This window comes from Lynx canadensis, chromosome X (genome assembly GCF_007474595.2).
Source record: "Lynx canadensis isolate LIC74 chromosome X, mLynCan4.pri.v2, whole genome shotgun sequence".
Taxonomy (NCBI): domain Eukaryota; kingdom Metazoa; phylum Chordata; class Mammalia; order Carnivora; family Felidae; genus Lynx; species Lynx canadensis.
In genome coordinates this window covers 105,222,934-105,237,333 of record NC_044321.2, presented here as the reverse complement: position 1 = coordinate 105,237,333, position 14,400 = coordinate 105,222,934, and the positions used below count along the sequence as shown (strand labels likewise).

Below are 14,400 nucleotides of genomic sequence, written 5' to 3'. Positions count from 1 at the left end.
TTGTTGTTTTTCTCTCTTACCTTGATTTCGAAACCATTCCACATAAGGACAGTTCTGCTACTTAAATACAATTTAAAGATGGTGAACTCTTTTTTTTTTTTTTTCCATTTCATCACTTCAGAGGCCTCAGAGAAAATTAGGTCTCTACATCCTGACAAATTAATTTCACTCATTTTTATTACTTTTTATTGGAAAACAGCCTTGTAAACAAGATCAAAGTTCTCTCATCTTATTCCCAAAAGAAGTACAGTCTAACATAGTGGTTAAGATCATGGACTGTGAGGTGGTCCCAGCCTGGGTTTAAATCTTGACTCTGTCACTTACTATCTGAATGGCCTTACGCAAAGCACTGAACTTCTGTAAATCTCAGGATTATATCATAGGGTTATTTGAGGTTCATATGAAGTCACACTTATGAAACCCTTTCCACAATGTGACATATTTTAGATGCTAAATAAATAGTATTTTTGTCATCATTAGCAATGATGAATCCAGTTCCTTGCCTACTGATATGGAAACAAACATTTGTGAAATGTGGGCTCTTTACTACTTTCCTCACAGAAATTGAACTAAGCTTGGAAAATGGCTATTTGAAAGGATGCTTTCCAACATTAAGTTCTATGCAGCAATCAAGAAACTGTCCACATGGGATTAACTACATCGTATCCTTAGCCCTGGCTGGAATAGGGAAGTTAAGTGATTAGATCAGTTTCTCAGACATTTTCTAAAATATGAACAAATCCAAAGGAAGGTCCCAAGAGCTAGATAAAATAACTTTAAGTAAAAAGTACCTTGATTTTCCCTTTGGTAGCTCTGCATGGAGAAATGATTGTGTGAGCTGGGAGGAAGTGAGGCAGGCCAGCCTACTATCTAACTTCACCCAGGATTTTTAAATGAAGTGTGGCTCCTGAAGACTTGATTATTTTTGGTTTTTCTTGTAGCATCTACTCAAAGTCCAAGAGGAATACAAAAGAAAAGAAGCTGAACTTGAAAAAGTCAAAGATGACAAGCTACAGGTGGAAAAAATGTTGGAAAACCTTAAAGAAAAGGTATATCACTTCTATGTGAACCTGTTCCCTTACCCTTTCCCCCCCTTTTCAGTGACAGTGAAAATGCCCTGGAAGTTACTGCAGTAGGAATCAATGTGGAATGCTTGGCTGAATGGGAATTAAAAGCCCCCTCTCTGGGGGTAATTCTTGAATGAAGGGCTCTGCCTTTAGATGTGAGTCCTTGGCATATATAAGGATTCTGGAGAATATACTCTTCAATTAATAAAAAAATTAGTCCATCCCTACAGTTCTTCAGTCTTTCCATCTTGGAAAAGACCAGAGCGTACACCTCATTCTGGCTTCATCTTACCACGCAAATAACAACATAGAAAACCCATGTGACACAGAATACCTTTAATGAAGCATTTCATTAAAGGAAGGAACACAAGTACAACTAGAACATTGGCATTTCTTTGCAGACACTCCATCTAGTGTAATAATGAGCAGCTGCAGATGAAATAACCAAAACCAAAAGGGGAGAAAATGTGTGGAAAGTAAACACAAAGAATATTCTAAAGCTAGATAATAGCAACATGGAAGGGTAAAATGGGACTTTGCAGCAATAAGAACTTCTGATGAGGGCCTCTTAGGGAGTCTACTAACATCTGGATGAGTTAATGTGTCACAAGCATGAATCTGGTGCCCAGTCTATTTAAGGTATTAATGTCTACGGATGGTGTCTCCCAACCATACTTCTCTCTAATTGTCTGTATGCCTGAACATCCAACCAAAGCTAACCTCTGAAAAGGAAGGCCCATTGACCATAACTACCTGATTTTAACATCTCAGAAGGAAGAGATTAGGAGCTTAGACCAAGAACCAGAAATCAACAATGCTACTGTTCCATAAGAGCTCATGCTTTTTATCTCCTGTGCTCAGCTCAGGAAGATGCAGTGTGTGCAGGCCCTGGGTGTGTTTGCCCAGCATAGTGACTTCCCCCAGAGTGCCATTAAGAACTGGCAGCCTTGGTGTAGTTGAAACAAATGATTGAAAGTGTTTTCTTCTGGAGGCCATTTGCAATATGCTTTTAATTCTTCCACTTCATAAAACCAGCTCACTTTCCAGTTTTGTGGGTGCTATTAAAGAAACGAGCACAATCCCAGAGAAATTCATTTATCAAGCATTTAATTGAAAAGTGCCAACACTGCTCTGTGTAGCAGGAATTTCCTCATCCTTTTCGAGCTGCTAAAGTGTTTCGGAGCTGCTACATAGCTATTTTGCTTCTTGCATAAAATGGAGCGCGTAACCAGAAGACTATAGATAGGCATAAGGCTATGCCAATGATGTCATGCTTAGAATCATTCTTTAGGATTGACACGACATATTAAGGGCATTTCTAGTGTAAGGTCATTTTTAGCGCTTTAGTGTAAGCCACTTTCTGCTTTGTAAAGTATTTCATTTCAAGAAGCAAGAGATCAAATGACATAGAAGAAACTTAACATATTGTGCCTAAGTCTGTTTTCCATTCTGAACTTGAATATACCACAAAGTGGCAGCTAAAAAGGAGAAGAAAAGAGATCCAACTGATAATCAGGAAAATGTGACTCAGAATGTTTTTTTTTTCCTGTTACAGTAAACAAAGCTGCTTTCAGAGAAAGTCATGACAGTTCATTATAAACCGATCTTCTCTGGGAAGCTGATTTGTGACCAAATATTCCATCCTGACACAATTAGGTTAGGAAGCAAAGTACCATTACATCAGACTGCAAAAAATAATTTCATGTTGAAAGGAAGGCAATAAGTTCCGGTGAGGAGGGATCTCTTTGGGTTTTGTTTGGGTTTCTTGACAGCAAACCACAGCATGAGTTATTGTCAGTGGTTTGCGGTATAACAGCGTGACTTCTGTCTATCTTACTGCAGAAAGCTAGCTCTTTGAATCTGCCAGTAAAATTCAAGGTGATAAGCATCCTTCCAATATACCTTCTAATTTATTAAATGCAAGCTATAATAAAATTGAAGTCAGGTTTCAGTAAGGCTACATTTCTATTCAGGATGTGTAAAACTTCTCAGGATGCCTTTACATCTTAAATCAACCCCAATCTGTTAAACTCTCACACTTAAGAAATGGCTTACTGGATCATTTAATGTTTTAAGGGGGTTAGAACGAGATGTACAACCCATGGCTTAGAAGTGAGCCAGTATTTTAAATCAAACTTGGCATGATGGTTACTGCCTGGATTGGATTCTAAAGGCCAAAGATTGAGTAGGTCATCAAGAAAAGCTTCCCTTCTGACTACTGCCAGGAAGCCTGTAAATCCACTAAACAACATGTCTTGCAGCATAGACCATTCATTTCATTCAGGGGCAACATCCTAGAAGCTTTGAAGTCATCTTTAAAGAAAACAGAAGGAATCCTCTCCATGCTGAGGGTTTGTGGAAGAGACGAAGTGACAAAGCATTTGAGTCAGCCATGATCCGCCCCACCCAGGAACATTTCCCCAGCATTTTCTTTTCTAAGAGAAGTAAGACCCAAAGCAGTGATTTTTTTATTCCTTCTTCCCAAGGCTCTTCCTTCACATTTATAATACAGAAAAGATGTTCTCAGTGCCCAAAGAGAGAAAGAAAGATCCAGGAAAGGTCTGGCAGTATTTTTCAGTTTAATGGTTGGTCATGAGTTTCACCTGAGTATCTCTTATGAAGCATACCTGCTATGCTCAGAAGGAGAAAACTTTCAACAACAAAGAAAGCCACTTGAGTAATATTTTGATCGTGGTCATTTCTTGATGTAAAGTCAGGAATATCCTAACTGATAATGTCCTTATCAGAGAGAAGACAGAGCTGATAATAAATAGAAGCTCTACTTTTTAGTTCAAAAGCCAACAGCTGATTATCTGAGAGTAGATTAACTATATTGTAGATTCTCCACTCAGATATGGGACTTACCTTTAGCAGAGTGTGGACCTAAAATTAAAAAGAACAGTCATTTTAACAGTGGATGGCCTGGCATGAAATCTAAGCTCTACCACTTCCTAGAAATGTGATCTTGGGCAACTTACCTAATTTACCTCAGCCTCACTTTTCTCATTTGTAGAATGGAGATAATACATATCTAACAGTGCTTGACATCTAGTAGACAGTAAATGTTTAGGTCTGGTTCTCCCAGGTTACCTGTTTAGAGTCAAGAATGTTGAAGGCAGAAAAAAAAAAACCTGGTAAAGATGAATGACTAAATTTTTCTGTGTTTTGGAGCCATATTAAGAAGTTTTGGATAATCTTTGATGCTTTTGCATAAAAATGCTATTTTCTCTCCATTCAATAATCAAAATTGTACAGTATTGCTTTTGAGGTACTACATTAAGAAGCTCCCTGTTGCATAATTGAATCTAAGTCTATTACCCAGTAAGGTGAACTGACCCAGGAAGCATATTATTCCCGCAGGAAAGCTGTGCTTCTAGACTATGTGCATCAAACCAAGATAGTGACTACCCTCTCGAGAAGACCCTGAACAGCAGTCCTATCAAATCTGAACGTGAAGCACTGCTAGTGGGTAAGGAAGCTAACACACACATCCCGTGTATTGGCTATGGTGGAGGGTGGAAGGGTTTTACCTAAGATGAATATACATGCTAAGCATTTAGGAAGCACAACAGTGCAGACAACAGGAGAAGAATAAGTATCGACTTTATAAAAATGGTAACAGCAACTCCCAGTCCTTCTCAAGCTCCGGTGGTTGCTGGCACATCAAATGTGTGGGTATAAGCACAAGAGGGGGTCTGCTGGAGAAACACATAGATTTTTTAAATCTCTATGCAAGGATAGCTGGGCCCCCTCATTCCACTCAGGGTTATGGTTCAGACTCTTCTTTGGCAGAGGTTTCCAGATGAGCCTCCATAGGCAGCGTGGGCCTCTCTGAAGTTTTTTTCCCCCAGGTTACAGGCAGATGACTCTGGAGGCTGTCTATGGAGTGCTGGACACTGATGGGCTCTGATGAGATAAATGCTAGAATTGCTCTCATTATATAAAAATTCATTCACAGAGTCAGGATAAAACAAACAGTCAAGGAATCACACAGACCTGATTTCCTGTTTGACCCTACCATTTCCTTCCTGAGCTTCAGTTCCTCCATCTGCAAAATGGGCATAATATTACCTATCTCAACAGGCAGCTGCAAGTATTAAATGCAATAATTCATCTGAATCACTCAGCACAGTGCACAGCCCATAGGAAGCCCTCAGTAAATGAGAACCACTTGGTACTTAGAGCACTCTGCACAAATGCTTGTTGACTTGGTATTCCATTTGGAGAACAGCAGCAGATTGAGGTCCTAAAATATTCAGTCATTCCCAAAGGACGGGTACTGGGTGTCAACAGATCATCCCAGCTGCCTTCTAGGAAGCTGAGCCCCACAGCGGCCCCACCCCAACCTCAGGAGTTCTCTCCACTGATTGGCTTCTGCATATCTTAAAGATTTATCTGCCTTCTTTGGTAATGGATATTGTAGACAGATTTAACACTTTGATATGTTAATAAAGACGTGCAGGGGTATCTGCCATTGAGTCCTCAAGAAAAGTGACAACTTATTTCCATTTTACAACTCAGAGTTCTTTAACAAATTGGCTAGGCAACAGGGAGACCTGTCAAAGAGCTGAGGGTAGAAGGAAGCCTCTGTGAATGGATAGTTCTAGAAACGAAGATTCTCAAGATAAGTGTTTCTTGTTTTATTTTTTAAAGAATGTAGTCTTGGGCTGACAGAAAGGAAAATCTATTTTTTAAATTGGTTTTCAGTGTGAACTCACAAAAACTGCTTAGTGTTTTGAAACCTATGGAGTTATTTCTCAGCATCTGACAGACAGCCTGTCTTGGCCGTAGCACCTAGAATTCCTTTGGACATGGCTGTCTTCTTTAGAATTCAAGTTTCTCAGTTTGAGTCACGGTATAGTAATTCAATTTACCTCATCATTTAAGAATAATGTAGTGTTATAAGTAATAGCATCCATTTCAAACAGATCCCCCAACCCACCTCCTTGCCCTCTAATATTTGGAGGATTTTCACAAAGAACTGATTTAAACTTCAAGCTACACAACGTGGATGGAACTGGAGAGTGTAATGCTAAGTGAAATAAGCCATACAGAGAAAGACAGATACCATATGGTTTCACTCTTATGTGGATCCTGAGAAACTTAACAGGAACCCATGGGGGAGGGGAAGGAAAAAAAAAAAAAAGAGGTTAGAGTGGGAGAGAGCCAAAGCATAAGAGACTGCTAAAAACTGAGAACAAACTGAGGGTTGATGGGGGGTGGGAGGGAGGGGAAGGTGGGTGATGGGTATTGAGGAGGGCACCTTTTGGGATGAGCACTGGGTGTTGTATGGAAACCAATTTGTCAATAAATTTCATAAAAAAAAAAAATAAAAAAAAATAAAACCTGAAAAAATAAAAATAAAAAAAATAAACTTCAAGCTACAACTCAAACTTGTGATATTCTTTATCAGTCACTCAAAGGCATAGACAAGTTATAGCCTATAAACCAAATCAAATTTAGCTTTTATTTCCTGGCAGTTCTCAGCAAACTCAATTCTGGGTCTATTTAGAGGAATTTAAAAAAATTAAAGAAAGAAATAGTAGGTCTTCGAACAATTTATATTCTACCTGTTGCCAGAGAAAGAAGTATTAGAACAATTAACGTGATGTCCAGAACAATCAACTCAGTATGGAGAGCTGCCAATCACCCCATAGTTATGCTGAGTAGAAACTGTGCAGATTCCCAGAAGCTGTAAACTTCTGTAAAAAGAACATGTGTTACTTTAAGAGATTTAGTGCCCTGAGCACAAACAAAATGCTAGTGACCATTTGAGTGAGTGAAGTGTTTGGCTTTTCTTTACAGAGCTACACACAGAATAAAACCAAATATAATCAGCAAATTCTCTTGTGAAAGGCATGAAGTGAATCAGCCAAAGTACCTGATTTGTACTTTGGCCACAACAGCAAGATATTATTAATGCATAAGAGGCTCAAGTCCAGTTTAAAGACTGTGCAGAAGAAGGGCAAAAACCCAGCACAATCTAAATTCATTATAAAATTCCAAATTCATTGTGATGTGTAGAACTCAAATGGTCTTTAGCCATCATGAATGATGGAAGTGACTTCCCACATGCCAGTTTTTCTACATGTGGTATTGTGTAGTGAGAGGCAGCATATGAAGTGTGTTGTTGTATAGATTAAATGAGTAATATATATATAATGTAGAATATTGCCCAGTCCATAGTACATGGTATATGTGAGTTAGCTGTCATCTCAAAGAATATGATGCTCAAGTGTAACCTCCATGGTACTGTCGCTATAGGGATTATCTCCACATTTCTTCACGTCCACCCATTTGGAGCAAGCATTGAATACATCTGTTCCTACTTGCACCGTCTAGATAATAAGGTATGTGGGGTCCTGAAGTGGGCATTCAAGGGGATGTAGGGTATTTTCTTCATGCAGAAATTATTGCAGAAGTCATTAGTAATCGCTCTAAGGAAATTTTCCTCACCTATTCTCTCACTGAGATTCAGTGAGAATCACCCTCGTGCAAGTAGGGTGACTATCTGCTTCCATTTGTCTGAGACCGAGGGGTTTCCTAGGACTTGGGACTCCCAATGCCAGAAGCAGGAAGTACTGAGAAAACCTGAATGAACTGGCCACCCTACTTCCAAGATACATCTTAGAAGAATTTTCCTCTTCTCTTTAATTTACATATAAGCTGAAAATGAAGCAGTATCTCTCACCAGTCAGACTTTTACACTGGGCCATTAACCACTAGCTAATGTTAATGTTCAGAATCGAAAGTCTTTCTTTTAATGCTTATTTATTTTTGAGAGAGAGAAAGAGAATGAGGGAGGGGCAGAGAGAGAGGGAAAGACAGAGAATCCCAAGCAGGCTCTGAGCTATCAGCGCTGAGCCTGACACAGAGCTAGAACTCACGAACATGACGTGAGGATCATGACCTGAGCTGAAGTCAGGCACTTAACCGACTGAGCCACCCAGGTGCCCCCAGAACCGAAAGTCTTATTCAAGTCATCACCATCACCACTGCCATTATCTATGTTGAAACAATCAAGGCAGGGGCAAAAACAGAACAGATGGGACAGTAAGTCTTCAATGCAGACTCAAGTTCTGCTCATAGCTGATCTCATGGGCCACTTCCTTCCCTGGATGCCTATGGGGGACCTCACAAAGCATGGGGAGTGAGGGTGTTAGTTCCCTAGAAAGTCCATAACACCTCACAGAAGCAGGAGGGGACGCTTGACCCCTCCGAGTAAATAAACTATGATAATTTTTTTTTCAGAAGTCGCATTCAGTTAATCCTGCTTATGGATTGTATTCACAATTTCACAGGATCTAGTGCTCTGGAGATGTGCCTTTGGAATGCAGATTCCTGATAGTTGCATGTCCAAAATACAAAGCCATTTAAGCATATGTCCCCTTAACAGAGGCACTTGCCCACTTGGGAATCCAGCTATGCTGATGCATCCTGTTCATGGCATTTGTTTTAGTTCTAGCTAGAGCTCCCCCTCATTTATCTCTGGGAAGTGGTGCCATTCTGCAATTAAATAGCTCATTTGGCAGCAAAGGGAGGGATGGAATGTGAGTACCAAGACCCAGTGGTAGGTTGAAGTGGTATGAAATTGAACTATGTGTCAGTAAAAATGATCTGGTCCTTTTTTTAAAAAAATGTAAAAAAAGAATGCATGCACATTGCATTAAAAATGTAAGCAACATAGAAATATAGTGAAGGGAAAGTGAAAGTTACCAACAGTCCCACCCCTCGAGGATGACCACTGTTAACAGTTTAGCATATCTTATCTCAGACCATTTTCTGTACATATGCTGCACCTATATTGTATGTATGTATCTATAAACATTATATATTTATGGGTTTGGAATGGAGAGTCAGCTCTGTATGACATACTCTGCAATGCGCTTCTTTCACTTAACTGGCTACAGTCTACTCCTAGCACTGGGAAGAAAGCATGACCTCACTCCTACTTTAGGCCCATTTTCTCCTGAGCAGCTTCCTACCAGAGTAGTGACAGCACCTCCCAAAGAGAGCCTGCAGTGATGCCAACAGAACTGGCAGCTCCCTTGCGCCAACTTCAGGAATATTCAGTGTGGCAGCAGCTCAGGGTTTCTCTCAGGATCCCCTAGTACCCTCCAACTGAGCCCTAGTGCCCAAGGTTCACAGTTAGGAAGGTTGCTACTAATGTCAAGATGACCACCTGAAACAAGTCCTAAAGGGGTCCATACATTTTTGTTTTTATATTGGGGTATGCATGTGAAGTGGGGAGAGGGAGACAATGCACAGAAGTAGGAATACAGAGAATTCCTTATTTCTGTCATTCTTCCTTTGTAAAGCAATGCATGTGTGAATTCTGCTGTGCCTCCCTCCCCTCCCAAAAGGCTTTGCAGCTTCAGTAGGCCTGCACATAGCATCACCAACACTGATCAGCTGGCTGTCATTCAGCTGGCTACAAACCCAAGCCTCCCTGCACAACTGACACCAGCTCTTTTCATTAGAAAGCTCAGTGGTGATAAGTCTCAAAAATATCATACTAACTGAAAGAAACTAGTCACAAAAGACTATATACATATTGTATGATTACAGATATATAAAATTTCCAAAAAATTCAAAACTGCAGTGAAAAAATCTGAGTCAGGGATGGGGAGTGATGATGGACTGCAAAGGGGCATGAAGGAAATTTCTATAGGCAATGGAATGTTTTACAATTGAATCGTGGTGATAGTTGCCCAATTATATAAATTTACTAAAATTCATTAAACTATACACATAAAATTGGTGAATCTGTCATATGTAAATTATTACCTAAATAAAGCAGTTATGATATGCATAAAACAAAACCTCAGTGGACTCTGTCTGGAAGGTGGAACTGCTTTTGAATGGAGATCTTCTTTCTGCCCCACAGATCTGCACCAGTGACGTGGAGTGTCTCATGAGCCGACTCCAGCACACCTTCAAGCAGGAAATGACTGGAGTTGGAGCCAGTCTGGAGAAGAGATGGAAATTCTGTGGCTTTGAGGGCTTGAAATTGACCTGAATCCCTTTGCCTAACAACCTGGGATCCTGCAAATACATGTGTGTTGGACAAGCTTAAAAAGTGATTTGTATTAGCAATGGTTTTCAAGTGGAAGTTGCTTTCAGTTTGCCAGTTCATTCCTGGAATATCTTTTGAGTTAAAATAAGGATCCTAGAGCAGCACCTCAAGCTACAGGCCCTAAAAAGAAATGGACTCAAGCCTCAAGTGCTGTAACTTCCTCTCTTTCTGTCAATTGGTTGTCTTTTTTTATTAGTAGTATTGAAAAAGGCCTGTGGCTAAAGCGTATTTGGGGTGTTTTCAGTGTCTGTACTACTGCTGTAGAGTTTGGTATTTTTGTAAACACTGTTGACTGAAATGTTTTGATGATTTGTATGTGATTTGTGTTTCAAAACTCCTCCTCACATTATTGTTGCTACTGGTGAGGGGAATGAGAGGTACACTAGGCACGCCATGACTGACATTGCCTCTCTACTCCCCAGTAAGCCAGTAAATGAATAACACAGCATCTTCTAGAAGGTACCTGACCAGGCTCACCTTTTAAAAGACAAAGCATGGTGTGTGGCTTTTTGCAAAATTACTGTGAACCAAAAGTTGACAAATGTTCCAAAGTTATTTTCTCCAATATATCAGATTTAAAAAAAAAAACTAGATGTATTCGTAGAAAGCAAGTGTCCAGTATGACTGGAATGTGTATGTGCTATTCAGAATCACCTTGTATATAGTCTGCTTTTAAAGGAGGGCATGTTTAGTTTTCTATGAATTAAAACACACGCGTGCACATGTGTACGTGCACGTATACACACACACACACACACACACTAGCAGAAGGGATTTATTTTAATATGCTTTTGCCTCTAGTCTTCTTACAAAGTCTGTTGGTCCCTTTTCTTCTGCTGTCAGCGTGTTGAATTGCAAACCATGTACTACTGTAAATATTATGTTTACTTCATGCTGAATGTTTGCAAAGAGTTGATATGGGTCTTAGTAGAAAACTCTTGTTAATGAATGAGCCCAGGTGTGTGATGCTTCTGGCAAATGGCTCAGCTCCATCCACCTGGAGTGCCGATCGCTGGGGACACCCCAGCTCTATGATGCCTACCAGCAGATTGCAATGGCAGAGCACACATGGACTGGTCAGGAAGTCCTGCTTGATGGAAACAAGAGGGAAAGGATGAGGATTTGGGGCTAGTATTTTGAGGCAGAGATGATCTTTTCTTGTGTGCTGTTGGCGCTTATAACACAAGCATGCCCTCCCTTGTGTCTTGGTTCAAAGTAAAAGAATGTACTAAGCAAAGCCAATGAAGAGTACTTCTGGAAAATACTTTGTAAATGAGATGTCAGTAGTGTTCAAAGTTGTATTTTTAAAAGATAAATATTCCTTTTTATACAACAGTTTGGTGTTCTGTTTTGAATTACTTGCTCTCTAATCCTTTAGCAAATCATCTCGATTTCTTCTTAGGAGTACCAGTATGTTGAAAGAAGATGCTAAACTTTCTGCCTTGACAAGTAGAAATAGGGTCCCACAGCGGCTCATTCATGCTGAAAGCTGACTTCCCCCTGAGGCACCCAGCTGTGGCAGGAGCAGGAAGTTGGGGTTATTTTTATACTAGCTTCCTCTGCTGAATCATCTTTGTCACCAACGCTACAGAGGCTTTGATTTGTCAATCTCAGGGGTCCTGGAATGCCTTATTTTAATAATACCTATGAAATCAAGGGAAATTTGCCACGTATCAATTACTTCTTATTTAAATAAGTTAAATACACAGAAATTTTCAACAACTATCACACCGAGGCCCCTTGCTGTCCTGCACTTAGTCTACTTGTCCTACAAATGGTCTCTATTATCCCTGCCGGGGCACCTGGGTGGCTCAGTTGAGCATCTGACTTCGGCTCAGGTCACAATCTCACTGTCCATGGGTTCGAGCCCCACGTCTGGCTCTGTGCTGACAGCTGTGGGTCTGGAGCCTGCTTCAGATTCTGTGTCTCCCTCTCTCTCTGCCCCTCCCACACTCATGCTCTCTCTGTCAAAGATAAACATTTAAAAAAATTATTATTCCTGCCAATTTAGTACAGGTGTACTCCTCCCAGCTTGAATACACTAGTTGTGACAGTTAAGTTTGTCAAGTTGGCTAGGCTATAGTGTTCAGTTGCTTGGTCAAACACCAGGCTAGATATTGCTGTCAAGGTATGTTTGAGATATCATTAACATTTAATGAAGCAGATTGTACTCCAGAATGTGGCTGGACCTCATCTAATCCATTAAAGACCTTAGGAAAAAAACCTGAAGTCCTCTTAGGAGAAAGGAATTGTGCCTCCAGGTCGCCTTTGGATTCACGACTGTAGCATTAACACCTGCCAGAATTTCCAGACTGCTGGCCAGCCCTAGAAATTTCAAATTTGCCAGCCCCCACAATCACATGAACCAATTCCTTAAATCTCTCTCTCTCTCTCCCTCTCTCTCTCTGTATACACACACATACACACACACACACACGCCTGTGTGTGTACATCCCACTGGTTCTGTTTCTTTGGAGAGCCCTGGCTACTCTGCTAGTCCAGAGTTGTTATAATATGTAAAAATAAACTATGTTTGCATTATATTAATCATATTGCAGCACATACCATCTCACGATTCTTTCCATTCATCATTGAACTCTATTAATGAGGCTATTTTGCCTTACAAATGCTCAGTACTATTTATTCTGTTATTCTGCCTGAATTTTGAAATATTACTGTTTTGCTATTTTCAGGAGATATGATCGATATTTCCAGATGGCAATGAACAGAAAAAAAATTTTATTTTACAAATATCCTAGTCCTGTGACATCTCTAGTTCTGATTTTTTTTTAATATTACCAAGTTGCTCATTAAATGTCCTCAGTGAAAATGAAATCATTTTCAGAGCAAACTAAACACATATCTGTGTTCAAGTTATACAGAGTTGTGTTCTTAATTGGCCCAAAACTGTGTGTTTTTCATATAATGCAGAATAAACTATATTACTTGAAAAGACAGCATAGATGTACAAGACCTTTTGACTCACCTGGCAGAACTGGGTAAGCCCTTGGGATTCTTAGTTGTCTTGCACAGCCTCTCAAATAGGCCCAGATACAATTTTCACCACAATCACTATCATGTGCTGAGCACCTATTATGCTATCATGCTACCTAAAGTCACTTCCTGCCTATGTGTGTCAAGTTGCATGCACACAATGAGAGCTTCAAATTTGTTATAGGTAAAATTAAGGAGAAAGAGTGCCTGAGAGAGTGGTGGTAAAGAGTCAACACAATAGCATCTGCAAATTGCCTGGCCAGTGCCTGGCCCAAAGTGAGTTCACAATAGTTAACGATTAAGATTCAAAAGTAATTATAAGCTATGACCTTACCCTCACCTTAAGAAAAATGTTTTTGTGTTCACATGTAAAATTGTGGACCAATGTCACATTGCTGGACCTCAGGAAAGGAAACTCAGCTGTTCAAATGTATCCCATTTATTCAGGCCTAGGCTCTCTGCCAGCCACTGTGACAATACAAAAGTAGTATGCCTGGTGCTTGCCCTCAAGGAGCTAGAAGGGTAGGCTTTAACATTGAGTTTAAATCCTTCACCCTATAGCCAAGACCATAAAAGCTCAGCATGAAAATATTCAGTGTTGACCAACTATGAATGGTGTGAATATGATGGTAATGATGGCTTCCTCTTGAGACCTGAATTATTCTCTGTGCCCCATACATCTTCCCATCAAGCACCACCCCCCATCCAGCCCCTTACCAAAAGCCCCACACTTTTCATTCATGTGCTATTTAGAGCACCTGATATGTACAACTTCTGGTCTTAGAAAATCAAAGGGTTAGAAAACATGACCTCTTCCCTCATGAGATTACATTCTGGTGGGTGCTTGCTAAATGACACAGTCATGTATAAGGTGTTATAGGGGGATATTGTGCAATCTTTCACTAATGTTAAGAAGTTTGAAATATAGGGGGAACCTGTGTGGCTCAGTTGGTTAAGACTCTAAGGCTCAGGTCATGATCTCATGGCTCCTGGGTTTAAGCCCTGCATCAGGTTCTGTGCTGACAGCTCAGAGCCGGGAGCCTGCTTCAGAGTCTATGTCTCTGTCTCCCTCTCTCTCTCAAAAATAAACATTAAAATTTTTTTAAAGAATCTTGAAATATAGTAAGAAGAGAAAGGCTCATGTTAAATTACTTGCCCAAGGTACATAACTAGTATGGGATAAAGCCCAGGATTTGAACCCAAATCTGCCTGGCTTCAATTTATGCTTTTTCTATTATTCCATGGTGCCCAAGGTCATTTGCT

The 14,400-nt window shown here is 40.1% G+C and overlaps 1 protein-coding gene across 1 annotated transcript in view; it reads left to right on the top strand.

The window, feature by feature from the left end:
- The window catches only part of ENOX2 (ecto-NOX disulfide-thiol exchanger 2), a 63,805-nt gene extending 52,330 nt beyond the window's left edge, over window positions 1-11,475 (top strand). Inside the window, exons 9-12 of the mRNA XM_032592121.1 lie at window positions 942-1,049; window positions 4,428-4,536; window positions 7,332-7,417; window positions 9,955-11,475. Of these exons, the coding sequence (XP_032448012.1) occupies window positions 942-1,049; window positions 4,428-4,536; window positions 7,332-7,417; window positions 9,955-10,086 (435 nt within the window). The 3' untranslated portion in view covers window positions 10,087-11,475. The remainder of the gene's footprint in view (window positions 1-941; window positions 1,050-4,427; window positions 4,537-7,331; window positions 7,418-9,954) is intronic.
- Window positions 11,476-14,400: the final 2,925 nt, after the last annotated feature.